At 46.3% G+C, this 23,362-nt stretch overlaps 1 protein-coding gene across 9 annotated transcripts; it reads right to left on the minus strand.

Moving 5' to 3' along the window:
• Positions 1 to 169: 169 nt before the first annotated feature.
• Positions 170 to 21,505, minus strand: PURA (purine rich element binding protein A). 9 transcript variants are annotated; one of them, XM_074884124.1, is made up of 5 exons: positions 20,269 to 21,505; positions 3,449 to 3,514; positions 3,305 to 3,361; positions 1,937 to 2,232; positions 170 to 733 (listed from the first exon to the last, which is right to left on the minus strand). In XM_074884124.1, the coding sequence occupies exon 1, from the start codon at positions 21,430 to 21,432 to the stop codon at positions 20,482 to 20,484; it is 951 nt and encodes a 316-aa protein (XP_074740225.1). In that variant the 5' UTR covers positions 21,433 to 21,505; the 3' UTR covers positions 170 to 733; positions 1,937 to 2,232; positions 3,305 to 3,361; positions 3,449 to 3,514; positions 20,269 to 20,481. The 9 variants fall into 9 exon arrangements, with proteins under 9 accessions (XP_074740225.1, XP_074740228.1, XP_074740224.1 ...); XM_074884127.1 differs by lacking the exon at positions 1,937 to 2,232; XM_074884123.1 differs by having other exon boundaries at positions 170 to 2,232.
• Positions 21,506 to 23,362: the final 1,857 nt, after the last annotated feature.

Consider the following 23,362-nt stretch of genomic DNA (forward strand, 5'->3'; position numbering starts at 1 on the left):
GACCTCGCGGGGAGAGACATGCTTTCCATCTTCCTTAGAACCTACTTTAAAACACGAGGATGCATTGAAAAAACCTGCTTTGGAAGATTTTTAAAGAACAGCACGAACTAAAAAAGCAGCTGCCAAAATCAATTTCCAGCATTAAAAATCAGCACTGATGAGAGCCATCTTAGATCAAATAATTTATTTAGTAATTCCATGTAAACACTTCAGATTTACTAGCAAATACAATGCTTGCTGTTCTTTTAAATAGATCATTCAAAAAATAAGAATCTATTATTAATGGCAGGTTGACTAGAGATCTCCATACTACTGTACAATAAGGAATTTGTTTTCTAATGGATTTAACATCTCGATTTTTCTTGTTCTGCATTTGCTTTACACAAAGCCCAAAGGACACACGTTTGAACTGCTCCCTGACGATGCCACTGTGGACCAGGGTGTTTTGGGGAAGGTACGCAGGCAAATCCTCCCATCCTGGCATTGGTATAAGCTGATGTGAGTGTGGGATGGCAGAACTTGCGTGAACACTGTTCACAAACACACGCCTTTTCGGTCAGAAAACAGAAAATGAACGGTGGAGAACTTCTCTTTGGGATGTATAAAAGCAACGAACTCCATCGTTGGCATTTACTTATCAACACAGCAGTACACATACACGTATCCACAGTCTTGGAAAAGCATCCTATGAGCTGGAGAAAGCAGTGGTTCTGAGGCTTGGTACACCAGTGCACTAAAACCAAAAGAATGATACCTTCTTACATAGTCAAATGAAAAATAAATATCTTTATTTTCTGCCTACTTTATTTCAGTTTTCAAATAAATTTTAAATAAATCTGTACAAAGTATACTGTTACAGTATATATTCGTAAGTTAACTGAAATGCCTAAGTGTAACAACACTACAATAAAGCAGTATAGATTGGCACATCTCTAATAAAGATTAACTTTTACACTCAAAAAATACCAACTCCCATGAAAACCCTTGATATATATTTGGTATTTTTATGCAAGTTACGTTGCAAACATATTACAGACCAATTCTCCCCTGCCTTAAAAAGAAAATCACTTCTAATGGTTTTTCAGAGAACGTGAATATCTTTATGCTGTTAAAGGGACACCATCAGGCTAAAAGAGAGAGAGAGAGATTTGGAAAAAAAAAGCAAAAACTTTGGTCAAAAATTGGCAAGTTTTAGACCTTGTGCACTTTTACCCATCTCACAGAGCTCTGACTACAGTCGGTGCCAGGGATGGCAGGACCGCAGCAGCACTGCTGGGCATCTCGCCTCTCGCCAGGACGGGAGAGAGACTCCTCGGAGCAGCCAGATTTCCACCCCGTGCCCTGGCTGCCAGGATGCAAACTGCTGCAGGAATGCTTCCAGCCAAATACCCAAACCAACAAAAAAAGGATATTTCCCCTTGCAATTAAACACACATGCACTTGGCATGAGTTTTGCTCCCCCCCGCCCCCAAACAAGAATCTAAAATTGATCTGACAGTGTCCCTTTGCTCAAAATAAAGACTTCCGTACTATATAGATTAGATATTGAAGCAAACTTGTTCACAGGATGAAAGAGCCAGGTACATTTCAAAATTCAAGTTTTCAAATCCAACTGCAGTTATTAGATTCATGAGCTCTTAAAAACCTCCTAATATTTTGTTAAATAATTCCAAACTGGGAATTGGGGGATAAGTATTACAGATTAAGAGCGAGAGTCTTCTCTCTTAATCTTTCCAAAGATATATTGAATCAATGTTTACATGCTGAAAGTTAATCTTACATTAGAATGTAATGCAATATTGGCTGCAACATAAACCTATAAATAAATCAACTACCATAGTTTAAACTCTGTTAAATATTTCTAAGTTAATAAAATATTGACAGTATTATAAAATTACAGTATTTACAATAAGAAAAAATCTAGACTAATATATACCTTTAACAGATCTCTTCTCCAATTTGGGATTGCAACGGAATTATGAATATATGAACAATTTATTAGAAAGTTGCATTGCAATTATCGTTTTTCCATTAGAGCTAGAGAGGGTAATCTATCACTGCCTTTGGAAAAAAAAAAAAAAAAAAGTGACTTCTGATGGTGGGGTGTAGCTTTTGAGTACCAAACTGGTAACAGGAGTCCTCCGAAAGACGTCTGAAGATAATGTAGGACCAGCCTCAATTGCTCAGATTAAAGTTGTATTACAGAACTGCCAGCAATCAGAACCACCCAGGCTGCAAAAGGGGAGGAAAGGTAGTTTTCAGCTCAAAGTGCACAGCTGGAAGGGCTCCCCTCATTCTGGACTCCAACTAAGGCTGCAGATGCTTCGATCTGCACTCAAAAACTGCAAAAACCTCAGCTTTTGGGTTCATTAGGAGGAAATTAGCCACTGGTGCTCCTTAAAGGGACATAGTTAGGTTGCAGCTATGCCAAAAAACGCTCTCAACAACCACGTACGATAAAACCAGACTGGACATTTGAGATCCCCTTTGGTTTGCTTTTTTGGGAGGTTGTGTTTTTTGGGGGGGTTGGGGCTGGTGGTTTTTTTGTTTGTTTTTTTGTTCTTCTTGTTGTTGTTGTTTTGGGGTTTTTTTGCATTTTGTTTGCTTGGGAGAAAAAATTGGCTTGGACCATGTGTCACAAAGCAGTCAACTCATTTTCTATTCCTTGCCAGCTTCTCTGTTTCTTGAGTATTAGCATAATGCTGTTGTGTTTGGGTTGCAAACACTTGCGGAAAAAAAAAGAAGGCTTCAACGCTCCCAAGTCAATTTGTCTTGGTTTAAACCAAAACTCTGAAAAAATGACCTAAAGCAATTCCCGTCATTAAAAAGCGCCAGCTGCTTTTGGGGTCCAGACACCTAGCAATGTCCTTTTAAGGATCAGACCTTTTACTTGCCCTTTCTCCCAGCCTTGGAGGAAGAGTTTACAACCAGTTTAGGCAGGGCAACGCTTAGATTCTCTCCCTCCTCCCCACGTCACACTTGCTTTCTAGCAGTAAACCAGAAAAAACGGGGGGGGAAAAAAAAATTTTCAAATTCCTTTCCCGCCCTTCCCTCCCCCAGTCCTGCTCACTGTAAAATAGAAATGGCATTTTTTAGTGTATATTTTTGGATAAATTATTTTCTCAGCCCCAAGCCTGGAGATGATTGTGAGAGACCTACCCGCAGGCTTCAGAGAGGTGAAACAATTTATGCATTTGCAGGGGCTTCTACCAGTTCCCGTAGTGGGCAGCCGGGAACACCTCTGTCCTTAAAAGCAGGCTTTAAAATGGTAAAAGAATAATTTGTAAACTCGGGTCTACGTTACCAACAGAAGGCTCTAGGTCCTGCGGGCTCCAGTTCCCAGAGATGCAGAGCAGGAAAACTAGAAAGAAAACTTGGTACCTTTCAATCACCTGCCAGGTTGTACTGGGGGGGAGCGGGGAACGAGAGAGACAAAATGACAACTGACCTTATTAACAAAGGTATGTTTAGGGCTTCTGGTTTCAGGAATAAACCGATATTTACTGGTAAAAGTCTGCCAAAAAACAAAAACAGAAACACAGGATTACTGGTAAATATTGGTTTATATGGAGAAGTTAAAAAAGAAAAAAAAGAAGTCATCGTGCTCCTGATCTCCACGTGCTCCTGGGCAGGAGCCGAGAACTGCCCCGCAGCATCCCTACACTCAGCGGCATCTTTGGCACCCAGACACCTCAAACCAGAAGCCTTGTGTTGAGAGGAAAGTCGTGTTTCTTTCCTTTACTCCCCCTTAAACTACGCGTTTCTTTCTGGATTTCTCCCCCCGCCCTCCGCAAGGCTGGTCCTACGGGGGTTTGGCTCAGGAGATGGAAAGTCTTCTTCCAAAACCACTTGGAAATGAATTTGTACATAATATGGTATCTCATCACCAGTGCTGTTGGTGCCTGAGCCTCATCCACTCCCTGAGATACCATAAAATATACAAGACTGAGTGTATATTTTAAATAAAGCATTTTCTTGTAAGTGGCATAAACCCATTCATTTTATTTACATGCTTATTTATTTCCAAAAATAGAGTTGGTCCACATTGGACAAGAGAAATCAAGAAGCCATACAGTAGAAGAGTTAAAAGTCCAACATTTAACCAAAGTACAATGAAATTCCAGAAGTCTGTGGCTGACTTGAACCACAGAAACATACACATGAGCCACACAGACATTTGTACATAGAGCATTATATTACCAATAATATTTGCAAACATGAGGTCAAGATGGCTAAAAACCCAGCAGAACTGAACCAGGGGTCATGGCTGAACAGAAGCGGGTGGTGAACAGCTGTCACTACTGCGGGAAAACACCACTCTCCAGAGATTTTGCTTCACTTTTTTGTTTTTTCTTTAACTGAGAAAGTCCTAATTTTTCTGCCCTGGGGATCAAAATTGAGGACACAGTGAAAGCCAACCACATGTAGCTCCCTAAATGCACACCGAGTGGCTGGGTGATGCGCGGGCAGCATCCCCGTGGCGATGCTGGGGGTCTCGGGCCTGTGAAGATGCAAGGATCGCCAAACAGCGGGGATGCCAAACGGCACTGACAACCCCCAGGGCTGGCTGTGCCAGGGCCGAGCTCTGCTTGGAGGACAAAAGCCCAGCCTAAAAAACATTGGGTTTGATGCTGAAGCAGGCCAAATACGCAGGGCAGGACCCCCAGCCCATCCACCCAACAGACTGACCCTGCCTGCTGCTACCTGGCCTTAAAGATCACCTGGAAAAGAAAAAGTAGGTATTTATACCCTGGCGGTGTGCTGCGGGGTGTCTGAAAAGGGTCCGGATGGGCTTTGTCTTGAAAACAAGGATTTCCCTCCCTTGCCGTGGGCAATTTTTGGCATTAGTAATTCCACTCCCGTCTACCTTTTCTGGAAGACGACAAATAATCCAGCCTGAACAGACCTACAAATATTAGAGGATGTCACACCGGACAGATGAGGGAAGTGATTTTTACTCAAACAATTTAAATTTTTTACATTTAAAAAAAAAAGCTCAGAGGCCTGATGGGCAGCAGAAGAAAAAAAAAAAAATGGAAAAGATGCATTATCTCTGCGTTATGGCCAGGTTTATCTAGGTCTTTCCATGGACCTCACTGTGATAATATCTCAGTGTCTGCAAAGGATGGAAAAATAGATTAAAATCTGTATGTTCTCCTGCAGAGAATCACAGCAAGTAAAAGGGGGAAGACAGCTGTACACTCCTGGTACTTCTACAAACAACCCCCTACACGGGGCAGAACCTCATTAAAAGGGTATAAATTAATTTTCCTTTTTCAAGTCATCTTTGACACTCACAATATTAAGCCTAGTCCAATGTGAATGCTAGTATAGAGCTAATTTACAGAATACCAACAATAATTATCTGTACCTAACAGGATTTAAAGGCAAGTATACTCAGTACATTTAGAAAAAAATACTATTAGCAAGATGCCAGACCTTTGACAGCAGTTAAACAGAAGCAGCTGTGCAGTTTTCTATGTGGATGGACAGCCTTTTAGCACAAGTCACTATTATCATCTGAGCCTGTAACAGTCAACTTTATCTTCTGATTTGTCTTGTAGAACGTTTCTAATCTCAGATGTGAAATACATTTTTAAAAAGAGATGGGCCTGATCCCGTGCAGTTGGGTATGTACAACACTCCCCAATGAAACTCAAAGCCCAAATTCCTAAAGAGAGAGCACAAGAGATTTTTTTTCTTATATCAAGTAACTATCATGCAAGCATATCACAACATTTTTATATTAAGTACTTCAAAGTCAGCTGGTATAATTTAACTAGAAGTGAGCAATCTAATGAAATTAGTATTTCTAGGGGGAGGGGACAAAGGTTGTGCCAGTGACAACCACCAGGTTACCAAGGGAAAACAGCACAGGGACACCATGGGGGTCTAATGAACTGTGTTACAGGAGAGTTCACGCACAGCAGCCTCTCAGACCTGAGCACCTAAATCTGTAATACGCAGTTATTTTCTATGGTGGTCTATACACCTTCACATCAGTTGCTTTTGCTACCCAGAATCAGATATTCTTCCTGAATGAGCAAATCACTTAAAGCCTAGCAATATTGTTGGAGCATTAAAAATTACTTTGTTTTCTCCTGCCTATTGCCTTGCATTTCCCAGGGTCGGCCCGCACCGCTGCATGCTCACCGTCCCAGACCTTATCATGCTCTTCTGAATCTTCCAGTCGTGGCCAGGCTGAAGTCACTTCTCTAGTATCAACCAACCACTCTGCTCTTTCCATTGCCAATTCTTACAGTCAAACACCAACTCTAACTGAAAGCCTTGAGGTGCCTGCAGTTAACCCGCTCCTATTTACGACTTGTCAAAGCACTTGCTCTTTGGTACCATGATCTACTGAAGACAGGGAAGGTGGGAGAAGCAAGGGTATTTGCCATGACTTCTAGACTTTTAAGAAGCCTAAAACTAAGGTAGAGCAGCAAAGCATTGCTCTAGCTCACACCAGTTTGCTATGGGTCCTCCTAGTCTCCTGGGAAGAGACGTACACGCACACACACACACGGACAACGCTCCCTCAAGAACAGAGCTAGATGAGACCTGGAAAATGCTGACCAGACCTCTCTCCCCACTCCCTCCCTGTCTGCCCGTTGTCAAAACCAAAACCTTTTAGGTTTTTCTTGGTAAAAACAAAAGAAAACAGAACATATCCACAACATTAATTGCTGAGGCATGCTCTGGGATCTGGCAGATCTGCAAGTCAAGATCAGGGTAGGAATTTGAACTGGAGGTGTCACATCACAGGAGAAACCTAGATGCCATGCTACCCAGTATTCTGGGCTTATTTCTCCTCTTCGGTCAAGCAACCAGGAAAGTTCAATGAAAATCAACTCTTCTCCACCGGGCAACTCTGGTTTTAATGAATCAGTGTTTTCCAGAGGAAACTAATTTGCTCAAAGACTGAAGATCTACTCAAGAAGCAGACCTGGAAGCCTTTGATCACCATCTCCAACTAGACTTTTGTCCACCTTGTGCTGCTTAAGTGATCAACACTGGCTGCAACCAAAGAAGGACTCTATGATATTTCTCTTCTCATTACAAGCATAATTTTTCATTACCTTCTTGGGAGGACTTGATAAAAACCTTTTAAAGCATCCAAATACAGATCAGTTGATTTTCCACCCCCTACTGTTTGTCAACATGTTCAAAGATTCTGGTAGATTACCCAGAAAATGAGATTGATCATAGAATCACAAAATGGTTGGGTTGGAAGGGACCTTCAAAGGCCACCTAGTCCAACCCCCTTTTTTTGCAGAAAGTATGTTGCTTCCAACCTATCACATACTGAAGACTTAGAGCACTTTAGTTCCTCTTTCTCAAACTGGAGTTCAGGGTTGCTGATCTGCAATTCCCAGTGCACCGTTTAATACTTTAATTAAAAAAATAATAATCTGACATTAAGATGTTATCTAGTCATGGAGAATACTAAGCTATTTTTTAACAGCCCTATTTTTGCTGTAGCATTTCAGTCTCAAGCTCTTTTGAAACTCCTTGGTACACCTGTTGCTCTTCCACTTGACTTTACTACTTTGTTCCAGCATCTCTGCCTTAAACCCTTGAGTTTCAGAGGGAGGCTCCTTATCTTTACCATCCAAAAGGACGATGTGATGGATAGGTAGGCTCTCAAACATGCCCTGTGCTCCAGAATGACATGGAGAAGTCACTTAAGTAGTATGAAGTAGTGCAGAAAATTAACTGTGCCTTCAGTCCTGCATGCTCAGATTTTCTCCCCAGCCTTCTCTCTGATATACCCTAAGATAGCATTTGCTCCCTGAGGCCAACAGATCTTCAAAGTCCCTCCTAAACTGCTTAATTTCCAGATCACGGGTTACCTGCTGTACAGCATGACTCTTTCAGTCTACTTTGCAAGACTTGGACTTCTGTCTTTTGATGAAGTCCTGCCAGAAGTCCCTTCCTTTATAACTATTTTACTTCATAACTTTATAAATATTTTACTCTGCCTAACTTGGATATCTGTAACCTTTCCAGGTATCTATGGGGTTGCCTTGATGAGTTTAAGGACTTTATTTTTCTGATCTTCTCCTCTGCAATATTTTATAACACAAGACTCATTTTTAGTCCAGCGCCTTCCACCCCTGAGGATGCTGAACCTGTAATTGTACTGTGGTCACTGCTATTTAATGACTCAATGGTAATTATATCTTGAACCAGTTCATAACGTTTTAGTCCTAAATCAAGGCTAACTCTATACCAGGCTGTTACAAGAAATGATCCTTTAAGTAAATCAAGATGTTTGTTCACCAAAATGGTAGCCAGCTTCTTCCCAAACAATCTGACCAGATAGCACAGACATAATTGAATTTACTTTTTCTTACAGGTTTATGAAGATGCATGAGCCTGGTTTTCTCACAAGCCCCATGAAACCCATAACCACCTTCTTGTCTGGAATAGGAAATTTCCTAATACCTCTGTGTCATTAAAATACGGGATTTATATCCAACATAAATTTGGCTGTGTGGTCATCACTACTCCAATTTCCTCTCAGATTTTACAGCAACTTTTTAGATCTAGTGTTCCTTCGCACCTTTATGACCTAGCATGCCTGTTTGGTATAGTTGATGGCAGGTAATGCAGTATCGTACTGATTTTCATCACCCCCCACCATGTTTCAATCAGAGCAGCTATGCCAAGGTCTTTTTACACCACTGAGTAATCTACAACAACTATTTTTGTTTCATGTTTCCACACTGGTCTACAGACATTTTTCTCGTTTGGACCACATCCCCATTTCTTATCCCAATCTGCAGCCCAACAGCCGGTTGCTCCTCCCACGTACACAACTCTGCTCTCAACCTCCTCGTACCCCACGCCGAAAACTCGCTCCTTGTCCTCCAGGAGAAATGGGCAGAGGTTTTTGTTTCCAGCACTCCTGTTCAGCACCTTTGCCCAAGCCTGGACAGCCTCAGCCTTCCACCAGCACTGTGTTCAGTCCATCCTCCCAAAACCCTGTCCACTTTCTGCGTCACCAGTCTAGGGATGCTTCGGCTGAGGTGCAAACCAGCCCACACTGCAAAGTCATGGCTCTCAACTTCACCTACTTTCTGTCATCTTCCCAGGCACGCATTAAGTCTTTAGGAAGAGGTGTCACCATGTCCTAAATTTTGTCTTCCTCCCAGGCACCCAATTTTCCCAAGTATCTCAGTTTCAAGGGTGACAGCCCCAGGCTTGCCCCAAGCACTCTGCTATCTTCTAGGATCTACATGTCCACTCAACAGGCAATCAGATGGATCTCCTCCTCATCATTGGGAGCAGAGCCTCTATTTCCCACGATCAAATCCTCTGCCATCCAAACCTCCCAGAGCCACTTCCCCAGCTTCTAGAGGAATCTCCAGAACAGAGGACAACTCTGTTATCTTAAATTATAAATCATCCCTTTAATCCTGTCCAGTTGCAAGTCAAGTTTCCACAAATAAAAGGCAAGGCAGCCAGTGCCGAGGTGAAGACCATGACCACCTGCAGATGATTTAATGCCATCTCTTCACCAGCTCAGCAACACTGGCCTCAAAACACTTTTGGAGCTTGGAGCGCCTCCACTTGTTGCACTGTACAGTATTTTATCAGAAAATAGTAACTCTTAGAGCGTGTCCGCTCTGCACTCGTGTGTGGAGCTCCTAGCGCAATGTTCTTCGATTTCCATAATTAAGCTAGGATTTTTACTTTATGACCATATAAGTCCATCTTTAAACTAAAAATAGACTGACTGTTAATGGAGTCTTTTTTTTAATTACTTTAAAGCACCAATTAGAGACTTTCTTTGGACAAGATAAGCTACATATGGCCTTGCAGAAGCCTGCAAGGACTCATTTACCAGGACTTTTATCGACAGCTGAAGCTCAGAAGCCAACTTTTTTTTTTTAAAGATCGAATGAGCCTCTGAATACTGTCAGAAGATCTATCCACAAATCAAACTGCTTGCATGCATGAAAGCAGAGATGACAATTACATGAATTTGCAGTGCTTAGTTCAGAATTATTAATGCTAGAAAATAATTTGAAGCCTGTAGTCCCTATTTTGCTCAGAAACCTGCCTCGTTGCCCTTCAGCAGCCCCTAGCAATGGTGATCCTACTGTCATTTATTATTTAAATAAAATAATCTTTTTAATAAAAAGAAATTTTGACCCCATTTATAACTCTGCACCTGACAAGACACTGGCTTCTTTTCTTCACCTCTGGTGCTGCTCACACAACATTTTTCTTAAGTTGACCTGCCCACACAGTTCCTGATAAGCCAATGCTACGTTGCCAGCTCTCCTCAGCATCACTTGAGTGGGAGGTTTAAATACCAGATTTCACAAAATCCTTTATCCACGCTTCCTAGCCCCGGCATTTCTTGAAGTATTGACAGATCAGCAAGCCTTCACAGTTTGCCTAGAAATGAGACAGCTGGACCTGCTTCTGCTGGACTGATGCGGAAGAGCTGGCCGGCCCCTGAAAACCCTGCACCCACCTCCTGACCCCCAGGTGAGTTTTGAGGAGTCTGGACCGGCTGACGCTGACACGCTGATGCACACTCCCAAGGAGGTGCTGGTTTGAGCTCCTCTGCCCATACTAGATGCCTAAGCAAAAGGCAAGCCCAGGAAAAGCAAGTTCCAAACCTCGGGAGACTACAGACAATAAAGCCAGCAGCTTGCATCGCATTCACAAACTATTGTGCAACCAGGACAGAGCATGGAGAAATAAAACATATTCCCTAGTGAGACACTACAGCAAACCCAACCTGGGGGAGAGAAAGACACTCAAACCAACGTGGCTAAACCTTCAAATGACAGTGCTGCTCCGAGATGTCCTACGCGGAGAGGTCCTGCCCAAGATGCACAAACGCTGTCCTGCGCTCTGGCACGTGACAGCACGCCTTTCCACCCACAGTTAGAACAAAACCCACCCCAGCCTTTGACTGGGGCTAACGTACCAGCTGGAGGGCACTGCAGATATGATGAGGACCTGGTGATTTGAGCTCGAGTCGCACATCAAGACATTCATCAGCAATGGAAAAAAACACCACTTCTCGTTTTCTCCACTCTCAACTCTCACCGATATGAATTACTCAGGCATATATCTTATATGGATTTAGCCTCCTTCAGCCACTGTGTGAAGCCTGCAGCTTCGTCTCAGCACCAGCACAAATGATGACACAGAGGAGCTGAAAACACCCCAGTGGGGGTCAGCCCTGCAGCAGAGACCTCACAGCTCCCATGTCCTTGCATGCCAGCCCCGAAGCGCCCTGTGCTGGCCCACCCTAGAGCAACTGTGCATCGGTCCAGTGGGATGATGAGATGTCTCTGAGATGCCTCCAAGAGCTCAGGCTCAGCTCCCAGACCTTCCCACAAGTGCCACCTCACAGTCAAAACCACTGACATGCATTAGTGAGACATGATCTCTTGCATGGAGACGGTCACCCACGGGGGCTGCCACGGGGTCTCTGCACTGTGTCCAGTACAAAATCCAAACCCATTGGGGCCAACGTGGTCACGGGGATTCAGGTGCCATTTGCAAGCCACCTTTATGAGCAGCTCTCCATAGAAATCAACATACTGACTGGGATGACATTTCAATGTGTAGAGGTTTTTCCCTGAGAAGCTGAGTAAATCTCTCCAAGGCATGTACTTTGGCTTCCTGGCAGCACGGAGGATCAGCTCCCACAAGAGCCGCCTCCCTCCAAGGTCTCGCTAGCCAAGAGGGACGCAACCTTCCATGCTGCAGACATAACTCCACACCTCTCACCTCTCCGATCTGTGATAGAAAGAATGAAGCTTTTCTTCGCTTCCTGCATATTTCAAGATAGTGTTTCAAGAAAAAAACCCTTCTGCACCACAGCCAAAAAGGCTCAGCACAAACTCCCACAGCCAGCATTGCAGCCAGTCCTCTTTTCACTTCATCTCCAACATGGCCTAAGCTTAAAAGGCTAAGGTGTGTATTTTTGCAAAGATAACGACAGGATGGACAGCAAACCAAATGATGATCAGCAAAGCCAAGGAATTATCCGAGTTAAGACCGAGTTACTTGCTGGGGAGATCCAGAAGATGCCCGTTCAAAGCAAGTGCTCTCCCAGCTGATGGCTGATCCAGAAAGGAGCAGAAGTATACCACATGTCATGAACCTAAGCCTCAAGACAACAAGGGGCATAAATGGCTAGCTGTCTACACAGGTGGTCTCCTGTTTTACCTGGGGCTACATCTACACGAGCAATCAGCACAGCCAGAGCCAAGTTTGACAGCAAACGAGTCACTGCTCAGGACCCAACAGTCACATTATCTGTGTTTCGGGGATTTTACTCTCCCACGAGCTCTAGCTTGGTCTGACCAACCTATTCCCACCGGTTGATAGAGCTTGTCTTTTGGCTTAGTTAAACCCAAAACAAATCAGGTCATGTGCTCTGTTCTATGATAAAACCAAGGTACATTACACAGGGACAGCAGAGCACTTCGCTGCAGAAGTGCACGTCTGACCTGAGCTGCAAAGCTACCGCAGACACCCCAGGGACATCTGCTGCAAGGTCCTGGTCACCCAAAATGAGGCAATACCCACATGCAGGCAAAACCTACAGCCAGCCTGAGCAGGGCTCCATCCTGGCTGGACGTGGCGCCTTCCAGAGCAAAAAGACCAGACCCCCTCTTCAGGCAAAAAAGCGCCAGCAGTATTGATCTGCAGAGGGACAGTGAAGCATTGTTCAGGGATATCCAGCCATTTGCTCTGACTTGTTTTAATCAGTCAACACTCAAAAGACAGATAGCAGGGCCAGAAGTCCTCTATCTTTATCTTTTCTCACTTAATCTCCAGCTGACATTTTTCCGTGAAAACATGCCTCGTTCCTCGCCGTGTGAATTCAACTCTCCCTCTTCTATATTTTGCCTGAAACAGGCTACACAACTGTTTACTAATTTTATAGGGGCAGGCAAGACATGCTCTGACTCTCCCAAAAAACACAACTGCTTGTCTGGCTTCAGCCACAGACGGACACCGAATTGCAGAGACTGGGCCAGCAGAGCTACCCCAGGCGGGGAGCTCAGCCCCACACCCCCACCGACCCGTGCTCCCCTGGGATCGGCTGCCTGGCACCCCTCGGCCACCCGTGGCAAAGGGTCTGCCAGAGCTGTTGTCACCTGGCTCTTAGGTGCTTCTCTACAAGTGGCACCACCCACCCTCCACCCTGAACACCAGTTCAGGTGCTGCAGCACTCGAGCGGCGGCCAAGGTGCACCTCAGCTGTCCACCTCTGCCAGCCCAGTCCTCCTGCCTTGCTCCGAAAGCCTTTTCCCACCCTCCAGACGGACAATGCCTCCTCTGCTGCGACTGCTAGGAGCTTCTCCTTTCACCCAGCTTGGTATCCGCCTGAGTCCACCAGCTCAGGAAATGTCTTTGTTAGCGACAGCAGCACCATACCTGCCTGCGGGAAGGCATGTGCAAAAGCAAACCTGCTCGTCTTGCCCCTTCCAACGTACTTCTCCAGCAGCAACTTTTATGCCATCCAAATTGCAATAAAATTTCCATTGGAGAAGTAACTCTGTGAATCCCTAAAAATGATGGCATTTCGTTCTCTCTGCTATCTACAGCTGTTCAGACCTGCACTAACGACAAGCCCACTTTGATTTCACAAGAAGTGGGATGCACTGCAGACCGCTATGTACTCTGACCTTCCCCCAGACTGTAGTGCTGCTAAAACACAGCCCCACTGGGAACTGAAATGCTTTGAAGAGATAAAAAGTAAAAAAGAAGAATAGGCAGGCTAAGAGAAACTCCCAGAGTGGACCCAAGGCCATCTGGCATGAACGGTACAGGAGCAGGCAGGCGGCATCGCTGATGGGAGCAGAGCGGGCAGCCCAACTCCGAAGAGGAACTTCAGCTGTCACACGAGAGGAACATCCTTCCTGCGCCATCAGGCTACCACCCTCAGCAATTTCAACGCAAGAGATCTCACTTAAGAGAGAAAAAAAATGCCATGAACTTCAGGCCCAAAGAGTAGACTCTGGTTAAAACAGGCTTTTAAAAAAGGTTATCATTTTGAAAGTCCGTTTAGATTAACCTTAACTAGCTTTAAACTATATATACGTATCTCCTTGCCACGTTCACAACCCACACACAACATTTTGCAGTGCCAGCGAGCTAAATCATGTGCAAGTGAGCAGAGTAAAAGGAACCACAGGCTTGAAAAAAAGCTCTGGGCTGAAATTATCTTTCATTGTTGCAAGTGGCACAGGAGATGGCAACAGCAGAAGGAATCAAGAATAAAAATGGAACTCTCTTGTTTACCTTGTCGGTTTTGTCAAAACATTTTGACAACACTTTGCATGCAGCCCGCTTCTCTGTTCTGCTACCAAAAATTCAGATCCTTTCACCTATCTTCACGTGTTATAGAAGAAAGCCAAAAAGAGTAAAACTTTCAGGGAGAGAAGTGCATGTGCAAAAAATACAAAGACAAGCACGAGAACTTAAAACTACCCTGGACTCCTCTTCCAGATAGTCCAAACACCAACATGAACAGTACCCCTTCAATTACACAAGCTGAGTTAACAAGGAGTAGGCAGTCAGCAGAGGAGGATAGTAAGAAAATAAAAGGAAAATTTAGGTAAGCCTGACAAAGCAAAGCAAAGCAAAAAAAAAAAAAAAAAAGGGGAAAAAAAAAGGTGCAAATCAGGATTTTAAATTTGCAATTAAATAAAAAATTCTTGACAGTGTTGTTTTAACAGAGAAACTTTCCAGTGCTTTAGGCAGAGCCCTATCTCTCCAAAAGCAAACCAAGGCAGTAAGAAGCAGCAGGTTTTTGAATGAGCAAATAAATTGCACAGTTGTGGAAGAATTTGCTTTTGCTGCCTTCTTTCCAACTCACCTGAGACTCGTTTTCTACCTGTTGGACTAGCAAAGCCCAGGAAATTGGTTGGTTCTAGTTACACTTTGAGTTTTTGTGTTTCATGAGAGTCCCCTGAAATGTAAACCTGTTTTAGCATTCTTGTACATTAATGTCAGGATTCTCCACTTCTAGCTCCCACAACTTCTGCCACAGACAAGTCAATCAGATTTGGTACATGCCCTGGAACAGGAAATGGCAGGTCTGGGTTTAAAGCAAACAAGCAAACAAAAACTAATTATATCAGTGCTCTGCAAGGTGTTGGATCCAAACTCGGTGGATCTGCTGAAGTCTTCAATCCAAAACACTCAGTAATTTTACTTTAAAAAAAAAAAAAAAGTTTAACCGGTTGAACTTAGAGAAAAGAAGAAAGTGGCAGACATTTGAGGGAGACAGCGTGCAGGTGCAAAAACGTGAAGTGCCGTAGTTCACCACCTTAGAAGAAATCTGAGTTTTGCTTTGTTTGGTTTTGTTTTTCTTAAGTGCCAGGGAAACACACTTCCCAAAGGGCGGCTTTAGAGTTTACGGGCACCAAGGTGGAAGCATGAAGTGAACACATGCCAAAAACGTCAGGTTTTCATCAACCCGTCTTCAAAAAGTGCACCGTGTTTTTCAGTAAAAATGCGTATCTACCAAATCTCCACTGACCACGGGCCACTTGCGTATGGAAAGCTGCATCAATTTGCAGCACCAATGCTGTCATTTTTGCCTTCTCCTTCCACCCACCTCCCCAATTTTTTTTCCTTGGGAGACATACAGCGCCACTGCATTAGAACGTACAAGAAATGAAAACAGTGAGTACGACTGATATAGATCCATTGACTTTTTATTACAAATGTACTTGATCACTTGGCTTCAAAAAACTTTAAATCAACCCCTATTTTCTGTACGCCAGTACAAAGTAAAATCTATTTTACAAATTAAATACCTAAAAATTTGACAAAAATATTAAAGTTTGATGGAAAAAACAGTTATAAAAATCTTAAATCCCCTTTTAAGAGATAACATCCCCTCCCAACCCCCACAGTCCTGTTATACAATATTAATAGTCATTTTTTTAGAATAGGTAGGTATGTTATATCTTGCTGTTAGCATACAAGTCACTCTAATAGCTTTATCTGTATATACTCCAGTTAGTGCATGAATGCCATCTGATTGAATATAATCAACTATCTTTAACTGATCCCTAATTTACATTTCATAGCTTGCATAGTTTGAAGGGACAAAGGTTATACTACAGCTAATCATAAAAAAAGGTGGTTACAGTGCTATTTTTAAAGGCAACAAAGTAATTGCTCCCAAAAAAAAGAAATTATTGGTCGGCTCTGAGCAGGGGTTAAAATCACTGGCAGCATTCTGCCTTGCTCATAGGATCGTCCCTGCCTGGCCCCCGCTGCCCGCACCGGGCAGCCCCTCTGCGCTGTACAACAGACAAGTTACAGGTTGCAAACCGCTTCTCAGCGAGCACCCAGCACATTTCAACCCCTGCAAGGGATACGCAAGAAAGCGACACTGTCAAGTATTTTTTTTTTTTTTCCTTTTTAAAAATTGAATTTTCCAAAAAAGCTCTCCACCGCCTATGGGTACACCTGGCTGGCAGCGCAGTGCCCTGTCCGCGCCCACAGCTGAGTTCCTGATGGCTGGCACGGCTGCCCGGCCAAGCCCTGACCCTGGCCACGGGCCTGGAGCTAAAGCCAGGACGGGTCCGGCCAGTCGCCTCCTGCTCGCGGGCAGCTGGAGGGTCGCTTTTGCGGCAGCATCGCAAGCAGGACCACAAAGAAGAGGCAGGAATCAACAGCGGCTCGTTCTGTTTCTTTTTTTTTTCTTTTTTATTTAACTTCTCAGAGACAGAGCAATTTCTTTTTTTTTTTTTTTTAAAACCAAAAAAAAAAAAAAAGGACTTTTAATTTGGAGGACATTTCTCCGTTAGCATAAAACCACTTAAAGGGTGGCTGTATTTCAACGGTAAATTACTTGACAGTGTCCCTTTGACTTAAAAATAAAATAATGTCAGTATTGCAATGAATTTCAAGTTTTCTTGCATGAAGTCATTATAAAGTAGTTTTTATCATGCTCTTGGACCTATTCTACAAGACATTTAAAAGCATATCATCAAGGAAAATATAAGGCATACTTCTCAGGAATTAGGTTATCTTGGCACATTTGAGCATACTGTCTCTTTTTAAAACAACACATATGGTCAAATATACCTTTCTTCTTCTAACATTAAACAGGGTTTTCTGTACTTTGTTTTAAATACTGAGATATTAGAGCCTTGGTAAAGTACCGAGCACCTCCAGGGGGAAAAAAAAAAAGGCAAAAAAAATCAAAACAATAACAGAACCAGAAGCGAAATCCCACGAACCTTTACAGTCATTTTAGTCTTTCATGATCATCATTCATAAAGTCCTAGAACATACATAACATCTGTTAAAAGCAGGAAAATAAAAAAAAAAAAAAAACGAAACAAAACCAAAACAAAACCGAACGAAACACGCAGAAGAAACCCAAAACGAGACAAAAACTGACCACAAGTTCTCAGACACTGTTCACAAAACTGCCAGTGGGCTGTTACAGGCTGTACTGGTTTGACTGGACCCGCGCGGCCCCTGCGCTTCTCCAGGCAGCCGGATCCCGGGCAGGATCCGGGCGGCGCGGGCGAGCAGGAGCCCCCGGCAGTAGCCCGCCGGGCCAGCGCCGCTGCCGGGAGCCGGGAGGGGCTGGACGGGCACTGCCGGGCTCTCATCGCCTCCCGCTGCTGATTGCTGGGGACACAAGGCAGCAGCGCGGAGCGACGAGCGCCGGACCGCGTCCGTCGGCAGCGCGACAACTTTGAGAGGGGAGTGAACAGCAGGACCGAGACAATCAATCAAGTAGCAAAACCAAAGCAATTAATTTCCTAACTACGGCTAGCAGCATGGAGAATGCAGTCCCGCACACATCACAGTTGAAGTACAATAATCGATGGAACTGCCCATCCAGACCCTCCGATTCAAAAGCAGGTTATCAGACAAATGTTTACATGCAATTGAGAACCATTTCAAATGTCACATTACGCACTCTGAAAGCTTGCATTACTACTGGGAAAGAGGAAAGTGCACATTAAAGCAATTTTAAACATTTCCAGTGATTGTTTAAAAGAAACAGAAACACCTCACTACTGGCATCTCATATTTAACTTTCTGTGAACACTAACAGCAAACTTCTTTAAAGGGAAATAATGCATGGTACAATGGAAACAGCTTGTTTTGACACTTACAGTACATCTCAGAAAAAAAAAAAAAAGAAAAAAGAAAAAGAAAAAGGGAATTATAATTTCAAATGGGAATAAAAAGACAGCAGGAAATAAACTTCTTTAAAACAAGCTCTTTTTTTTTTCCCCACCCTTCTGAAACTCCATCCTTGACCACCAGTAAAGCACAGGCAGCTCCTGCTCGTACAGGTGGTGGCTTCTACGTGCAGCAGCTAGGTCTACCAGACAGCTAACTTTGCCAAGAGCATTAAGAAAAATGATTGCATCCCAAAAAAACTTCTGAGCAGAACAAGATCCTAGTTTCTCTGAAACACCGTCTACTGAATTCTGGCCAAGAGAAAAAAGAAAAGAAAAAAGAAAAAAGAAAAGAAGAAAAGAAAAGAAGAAAAGAAAAGAAAAGAAAAGAAAAGAAAAGAAAAGAAAAGAAAAGAAAAGAAAAGAAAAGAAAAGAAAAGAAAAGAAAAGAAAAGAAAAGAAAAGAAAAGAAAAGAAAAGAAAAGAAAAGAAAAGAAAAGAAAAGAAGAAAAGAAAAGAAAAGAAAAGAAAAGAAAAGAAAAGAAAAGAAAAAGCAAAAAAAAGTTTTGTTTTCACTGTTTAAGGCATCTTTTTTTTATGTTTTCTCTTCACTCATAATGATGATAGTCATGCAGCAGTTTAATGATAAAAATATATTAATATTTTACTATACAGCAGCAAGAAGTTAGTCAATTAAAAGCACACCAACTTTTTTTAAAAGAAAAAAACCAAAACAACAAAAACAACCTGTAAAAGTCTATTATTATTCTTCTTATTATTACAAACAAATTTCAATTTGAGAACACACCTGGACACATTAGTGTTCTGACAAATCTGCGTTTCCCTACCCTAGGCTTCGACCAGAGCCCGCAAGCACGCACGCCAGCGAGGAGGCTGGGACGGGGAGGGAAGGGCACGGCTAGGCTCGCCAGGTATGTAGCCAGTAATAACTAGCACCACAGCTACATGGAAATCCGTTACAGACACACACCGGCTTGGCTTTCACTTTTAAACGAAAACTCCGAACCCCATGGCTCAGTAGGATTACTCTGCAATTGCGTCGCACTGATTTCTAACAGGCCCGCAGCCCTTCGCGGCATGGCAGGGACCAAAGCACAGGTTCGGACCTCGCACAAGTTTAGGAGATAGTGCTAGTGCCAGTGGCGACATGGAAAGACTCGCTACCTGCTGTCCAAAACAGGTTGACTGGAAACCGCTGCACGCCAGGTTAAGTACTTTAAGTACACAGAATAAAAAAAATATATTATGAACAATACAAGTACATCTCATATACACAATAATGACAATACGCCTACTCAGTTGTAAACCAAACAGGTGCAGAAAAAAATATTATGGGAGGAAATTCTTTACTTTTTTTTTCTCTCTCTCTCTTTTTTTTTCCTTTTCCTCTTTTCTTTTTTTTTTTTTTTTACTATTTGAATAACTTTGGTTCAAACGTAAAAATCACAAGTTAGCAAATTTCATTTAAATGCCTTTTTTAATAATTTTTCTTCATGTTCACAGAAGTTTCACTGACCATTTTTATATGTTTAAGGTCCAGATGCAATGCATATTGTATAAAAGAGAGCACTTATTGTTTACCTTGCATGAATTAAACCTACGTACCTTTTAACTCTACAAACTTCTGCATAACATTTAGACAAAGCTCAGACACACAGCATGCCTAGCCCTCATATATATATACACATCTCTAATCACAGGTATATAGGGTGTCAAATATACTATAGTAACCTCCATGTAAGGTTCGAAATTTGGTAACAAAATGAGAAGAAAAAACTAAAAATATTATTTTACGTGTTCTAAAATATCTCTTTTTTTTTGTGCTAAAGTCAAATGTTAGCTCAACATGAAAAGGACTTTTTTTTTTATATAATTCAGCAATATTATAATCTTGACCATTTTTGCAAACACTTTTAATAATAATAGCTTAAACGTGTACAAAAGTTCTCGGTTAATTAGGGAAATAAACACTCAGTTCTTTATATTTTTAATCAAGTAGGAAACACAGTTCATATATAATGTTATTACTTTTTTTTGACTTTTTTTTTTGTGTGTTTTGTTTTGTTTTTTTTTTTTTTGTTTTAGCAGCTGCTTACTGTTTGATACGGTGGGTAAAGTGGAGGAACATCCAGCGATGGGTGGCGGGTCGGAGGCGCTGCTGCCGGGCGGCGGGGGGCGCCGGGCGGGCGGCGCTGCCGGGGGGGGCGCCGGGCAGAGGGGAGGGCTTCTCGCCGCCGCCCCCCCGCCCCGCCGCCCGCCCGCCCTCCCGCCGGCGGCGGGGCCAGTCCGCGTCCCGGGGGGGCGGGCGGTCAGTCCTCCTCGGGCTCCTCGGCCTGCAGCAGGGCGCCGGGCGGCCCGGCGGCGGCGGCGGCGGCGGCGGCGGCGGCCTCGGCCTCGGGGGGCGGCTCGGCCCCGGCGCCCGCGGGGGGGGCGGCGGCGGCGGCGGCGCGCTTGTCCCGCTGCTTCTCCTGGATCTTCTTCATCTCGTCCGAGTACTTGCAGAAGGTGTGGCCGAACTTGGCCCAGACCTTGTAGGGGACGGTGATGGAGTTGCGGTAGGTGGGCTTCACCTCGCTCACCCGCATGAAGACGCCGTACTTGTTGGAGCCCACGTCGAAGAAGAAGCGCTTGTTGTCCACAGTCAAGGAGGTGCCCTCGGGCAGCTCGGCCGGCTCCTCCTCCACCCCGTAGTCGTCGATGAGCTTGGCCAGGGCGTCGCGGAACTCGATGAGGCCCTGGGCCGGCAGCGCGATGGTCTGGCCCTGCGTGGAGCCCAGCCCCGGGCCGCGGTTGACGGTCTGGCGGACGCGGAGGAAGCGCCCGCGCTGGTTCTCCTTCAGATCCATGTAGTACTTGCGGTTCTCCCGCACCAGGAACTCGCTCTTGAGCGCCCGCCGGGGCTCGTCGGCCGCCTGCGCCAGCTCGGGGGGCTGGCTGGGCCCCAGCTGCGCGTAGTGCTCGATGAAGTCGCCCAGGTAGTCGCGGAACTCGACGGCCACCGACATGGAGAGGGTCAGGCGGCTCTTGTTGCCGCCCGCCCCCACCTCGGCGATCTTGAGGAAGCGGCCCTTGGCGTTCTGCTTCACGTCCAGGTAGAAGCGCTTGTTCTGGATGTCCACCCGCTTGGAGGCCAGCTCCTGCGTCTCGTGCTGCAGGCCGCCGCCCGGGCCGCCGCCGCCGCCGCCCGAGCCCGGCCCCCCGGCGCCCGCCGCGCCCCCGCCGCCGCCGCCCTGCTCGCTGCCGCTGTCTCTGTCCGCCATGATGCCGCCGCCCGCCGCCGCCGCTCGGCCTCGGCCGCCGCCGCCGCCGCTTCTCGCCCGGCGCCCCCCCCCCCCCCGCGCCGCCGCCCCCTGCGCCGCCTCCGCCGCCGCCGCCTCCTCCGCCTCCTCCTCCTCCTCCTCCTCCTCCTCCTCCTCCTCGGCCGCCCCCGGCCGCCGCCCGCCGCCGCCGCCGCTCCGCCCGCCGCCGCCGCCGCTGCTGCAACAGCCCCCGCGGCCACCAGCCGGCCGCTCTCGCGAGATCTGCGGGAGCGAGGAGAGGGCGCGGGAAGGCGGCAGAGAGCGGCCCCCGACGCCGGCCGCCCCGCCGAGCCGGGCAGCAGCGCCGCGCCGCCGGGCGGACGCACCGCGCCGCTCCGCTCCGCTCCGCTCCGCGCACCCCCGCGCCGCCGCCGGGCCGCGCCCCCCCCGCCGGGCCGCGCCGCGCCGGGCCCCCCCGCCGCTGCATCAGCGGCTCCCGGCGGCGCTCCGCCGGCAGCCCGGGGTGGACGCCGGGCTCCCGCCCGCCGGGGGGCTGCTGGCGGCACCGGGCAACGCCGTCGGGCTCCTCGCGCGGGATGCTCCGGGAGCCGCCTGCTCCCGCGAGGAAACCAACCGCACGGGCGACCGGGGAGGGGTGGGGTCCGCCAGTGCCCCCCACCCCGGGGCGGCGGCCCCTCTGCCGCGGTAACGCTCGGCATGGCGGCACGGGGCCGGGGGCTTCCCGGGGGGGCGGGCGTTGGTTCGGGGCTGCTGCTGCTGAAGTGAATTAAACCCTCCGTGGCGCGGCGGTGGACCGGCGGCGCAGCGGCGCGGGGATGGCGACCGGGCTGGCAGGGCAGTTGCCGGCAGGCAGAGGTGCGGGCAGGGGGCAGTTTGCTCGTTGTTAAACTGCTGCTTTCTGGTGGGTTTTAGAGGAGATCACTCACAGCCCGTGTTACCGAGCCCGAATCCCGGGCCAGCTCCAGCCCGAGTGAGGACGCTTCCCCCCGGTGCTGTGGGCCAGGAAGCGGACTGGCAGGCTGGCTTTGGCTGACAGACTCTTCCTTGCCTGCTTCCCTGCCTGCTGCTTCCAGGACAGCGGGGGCTGACTGCTGTGGAGGGCATCACTCTACCCTCAGCATCCCAAAAAGTGCTACCCAGGGCTGTCGCGCTACGGAGGCAGATTCCGTGGTGGCCTGCGGGATGTGCTCTGCGCTGGGGGAAACAACGTGTGTGTTCATCGAGGAGAAAGAGAAAATTGCAAAGACATCGCCGTGTCTTAGATGCTGCTTGGATATTACGGGAGGAACCCACAGCCTGCCCCATCGTTATGATTAAAGCCTTGGTTATTAGTGACACCATGGGTAACAACAACAACAAAAACAAAAATAGAGAGGAAAACAGTTTCCCTTCAATACAGAAGCGATGGCTCGGAGCTGCGGGGAGCCGCAGCTTGCAAGCTGTCATGTCAGCTTGCAGAAGTGCCCTGAGCGCCCGGGATGCTCGGTGCTTTGCAGATGCTACGTTTGATTTTCAGCCTGCCCGAAGCGAGACCTCTCCCGGTGGGTGCCCGGCATCAGAACTGCGCAGCCAGGCCGGCTTTGCCCCGGTGGCAGGCTGAGGGCTGGTGCTCTGGCACTCCCTCCTCTCTCTCAATTTGCTCTTTTTATCCAGAAGACAAATGAAATTAAACAAGCTTAACTGAGGCCTAACTGTGACACCTCTTGCTAATGCCAGCAGGTATCTTTTTGGAGTCTAAACCACTGCTTTATTCATGCGGCAGAACTGAGAATACATATAACTGCTGAGGAAATGCATTTGGTGAAAACCTGGTGCCCAGGAAGCACGTGGCTGGTCTGTCTTTGACTGCGGTGGGGTGAGAATTGCTGGTGGTGACGATGCTGGTCAAGTGCAGCCAGCCACAGAGGTTGTTCTTCCTCCCCAGTGCAGG

This window comes from Strix uralensis, chromosome 14, assembly GCF_047716275.1.
Source record: "Strix uralensis isolate ZFMK-TIS-50842 chromosome 14, bStrUra1, whole genome shotgun sequence".
In the NCBI taxonomy this organism is placed as follows: domain Eukaryota; kingdom Metazoa; phylum Chordata; class Aves; order Strigiformes; family Strigidae; genus Strix; species Strix uralensis.

Coding starts and splice junctions, on each gene's coding strand:
- PURA (XM_074884131.1), bottom strand. CDS start 21,432: ATGGCGGACAGAGACAGCGGCAGCGAGCAGGGCGGCGGCGGCGGGGGC.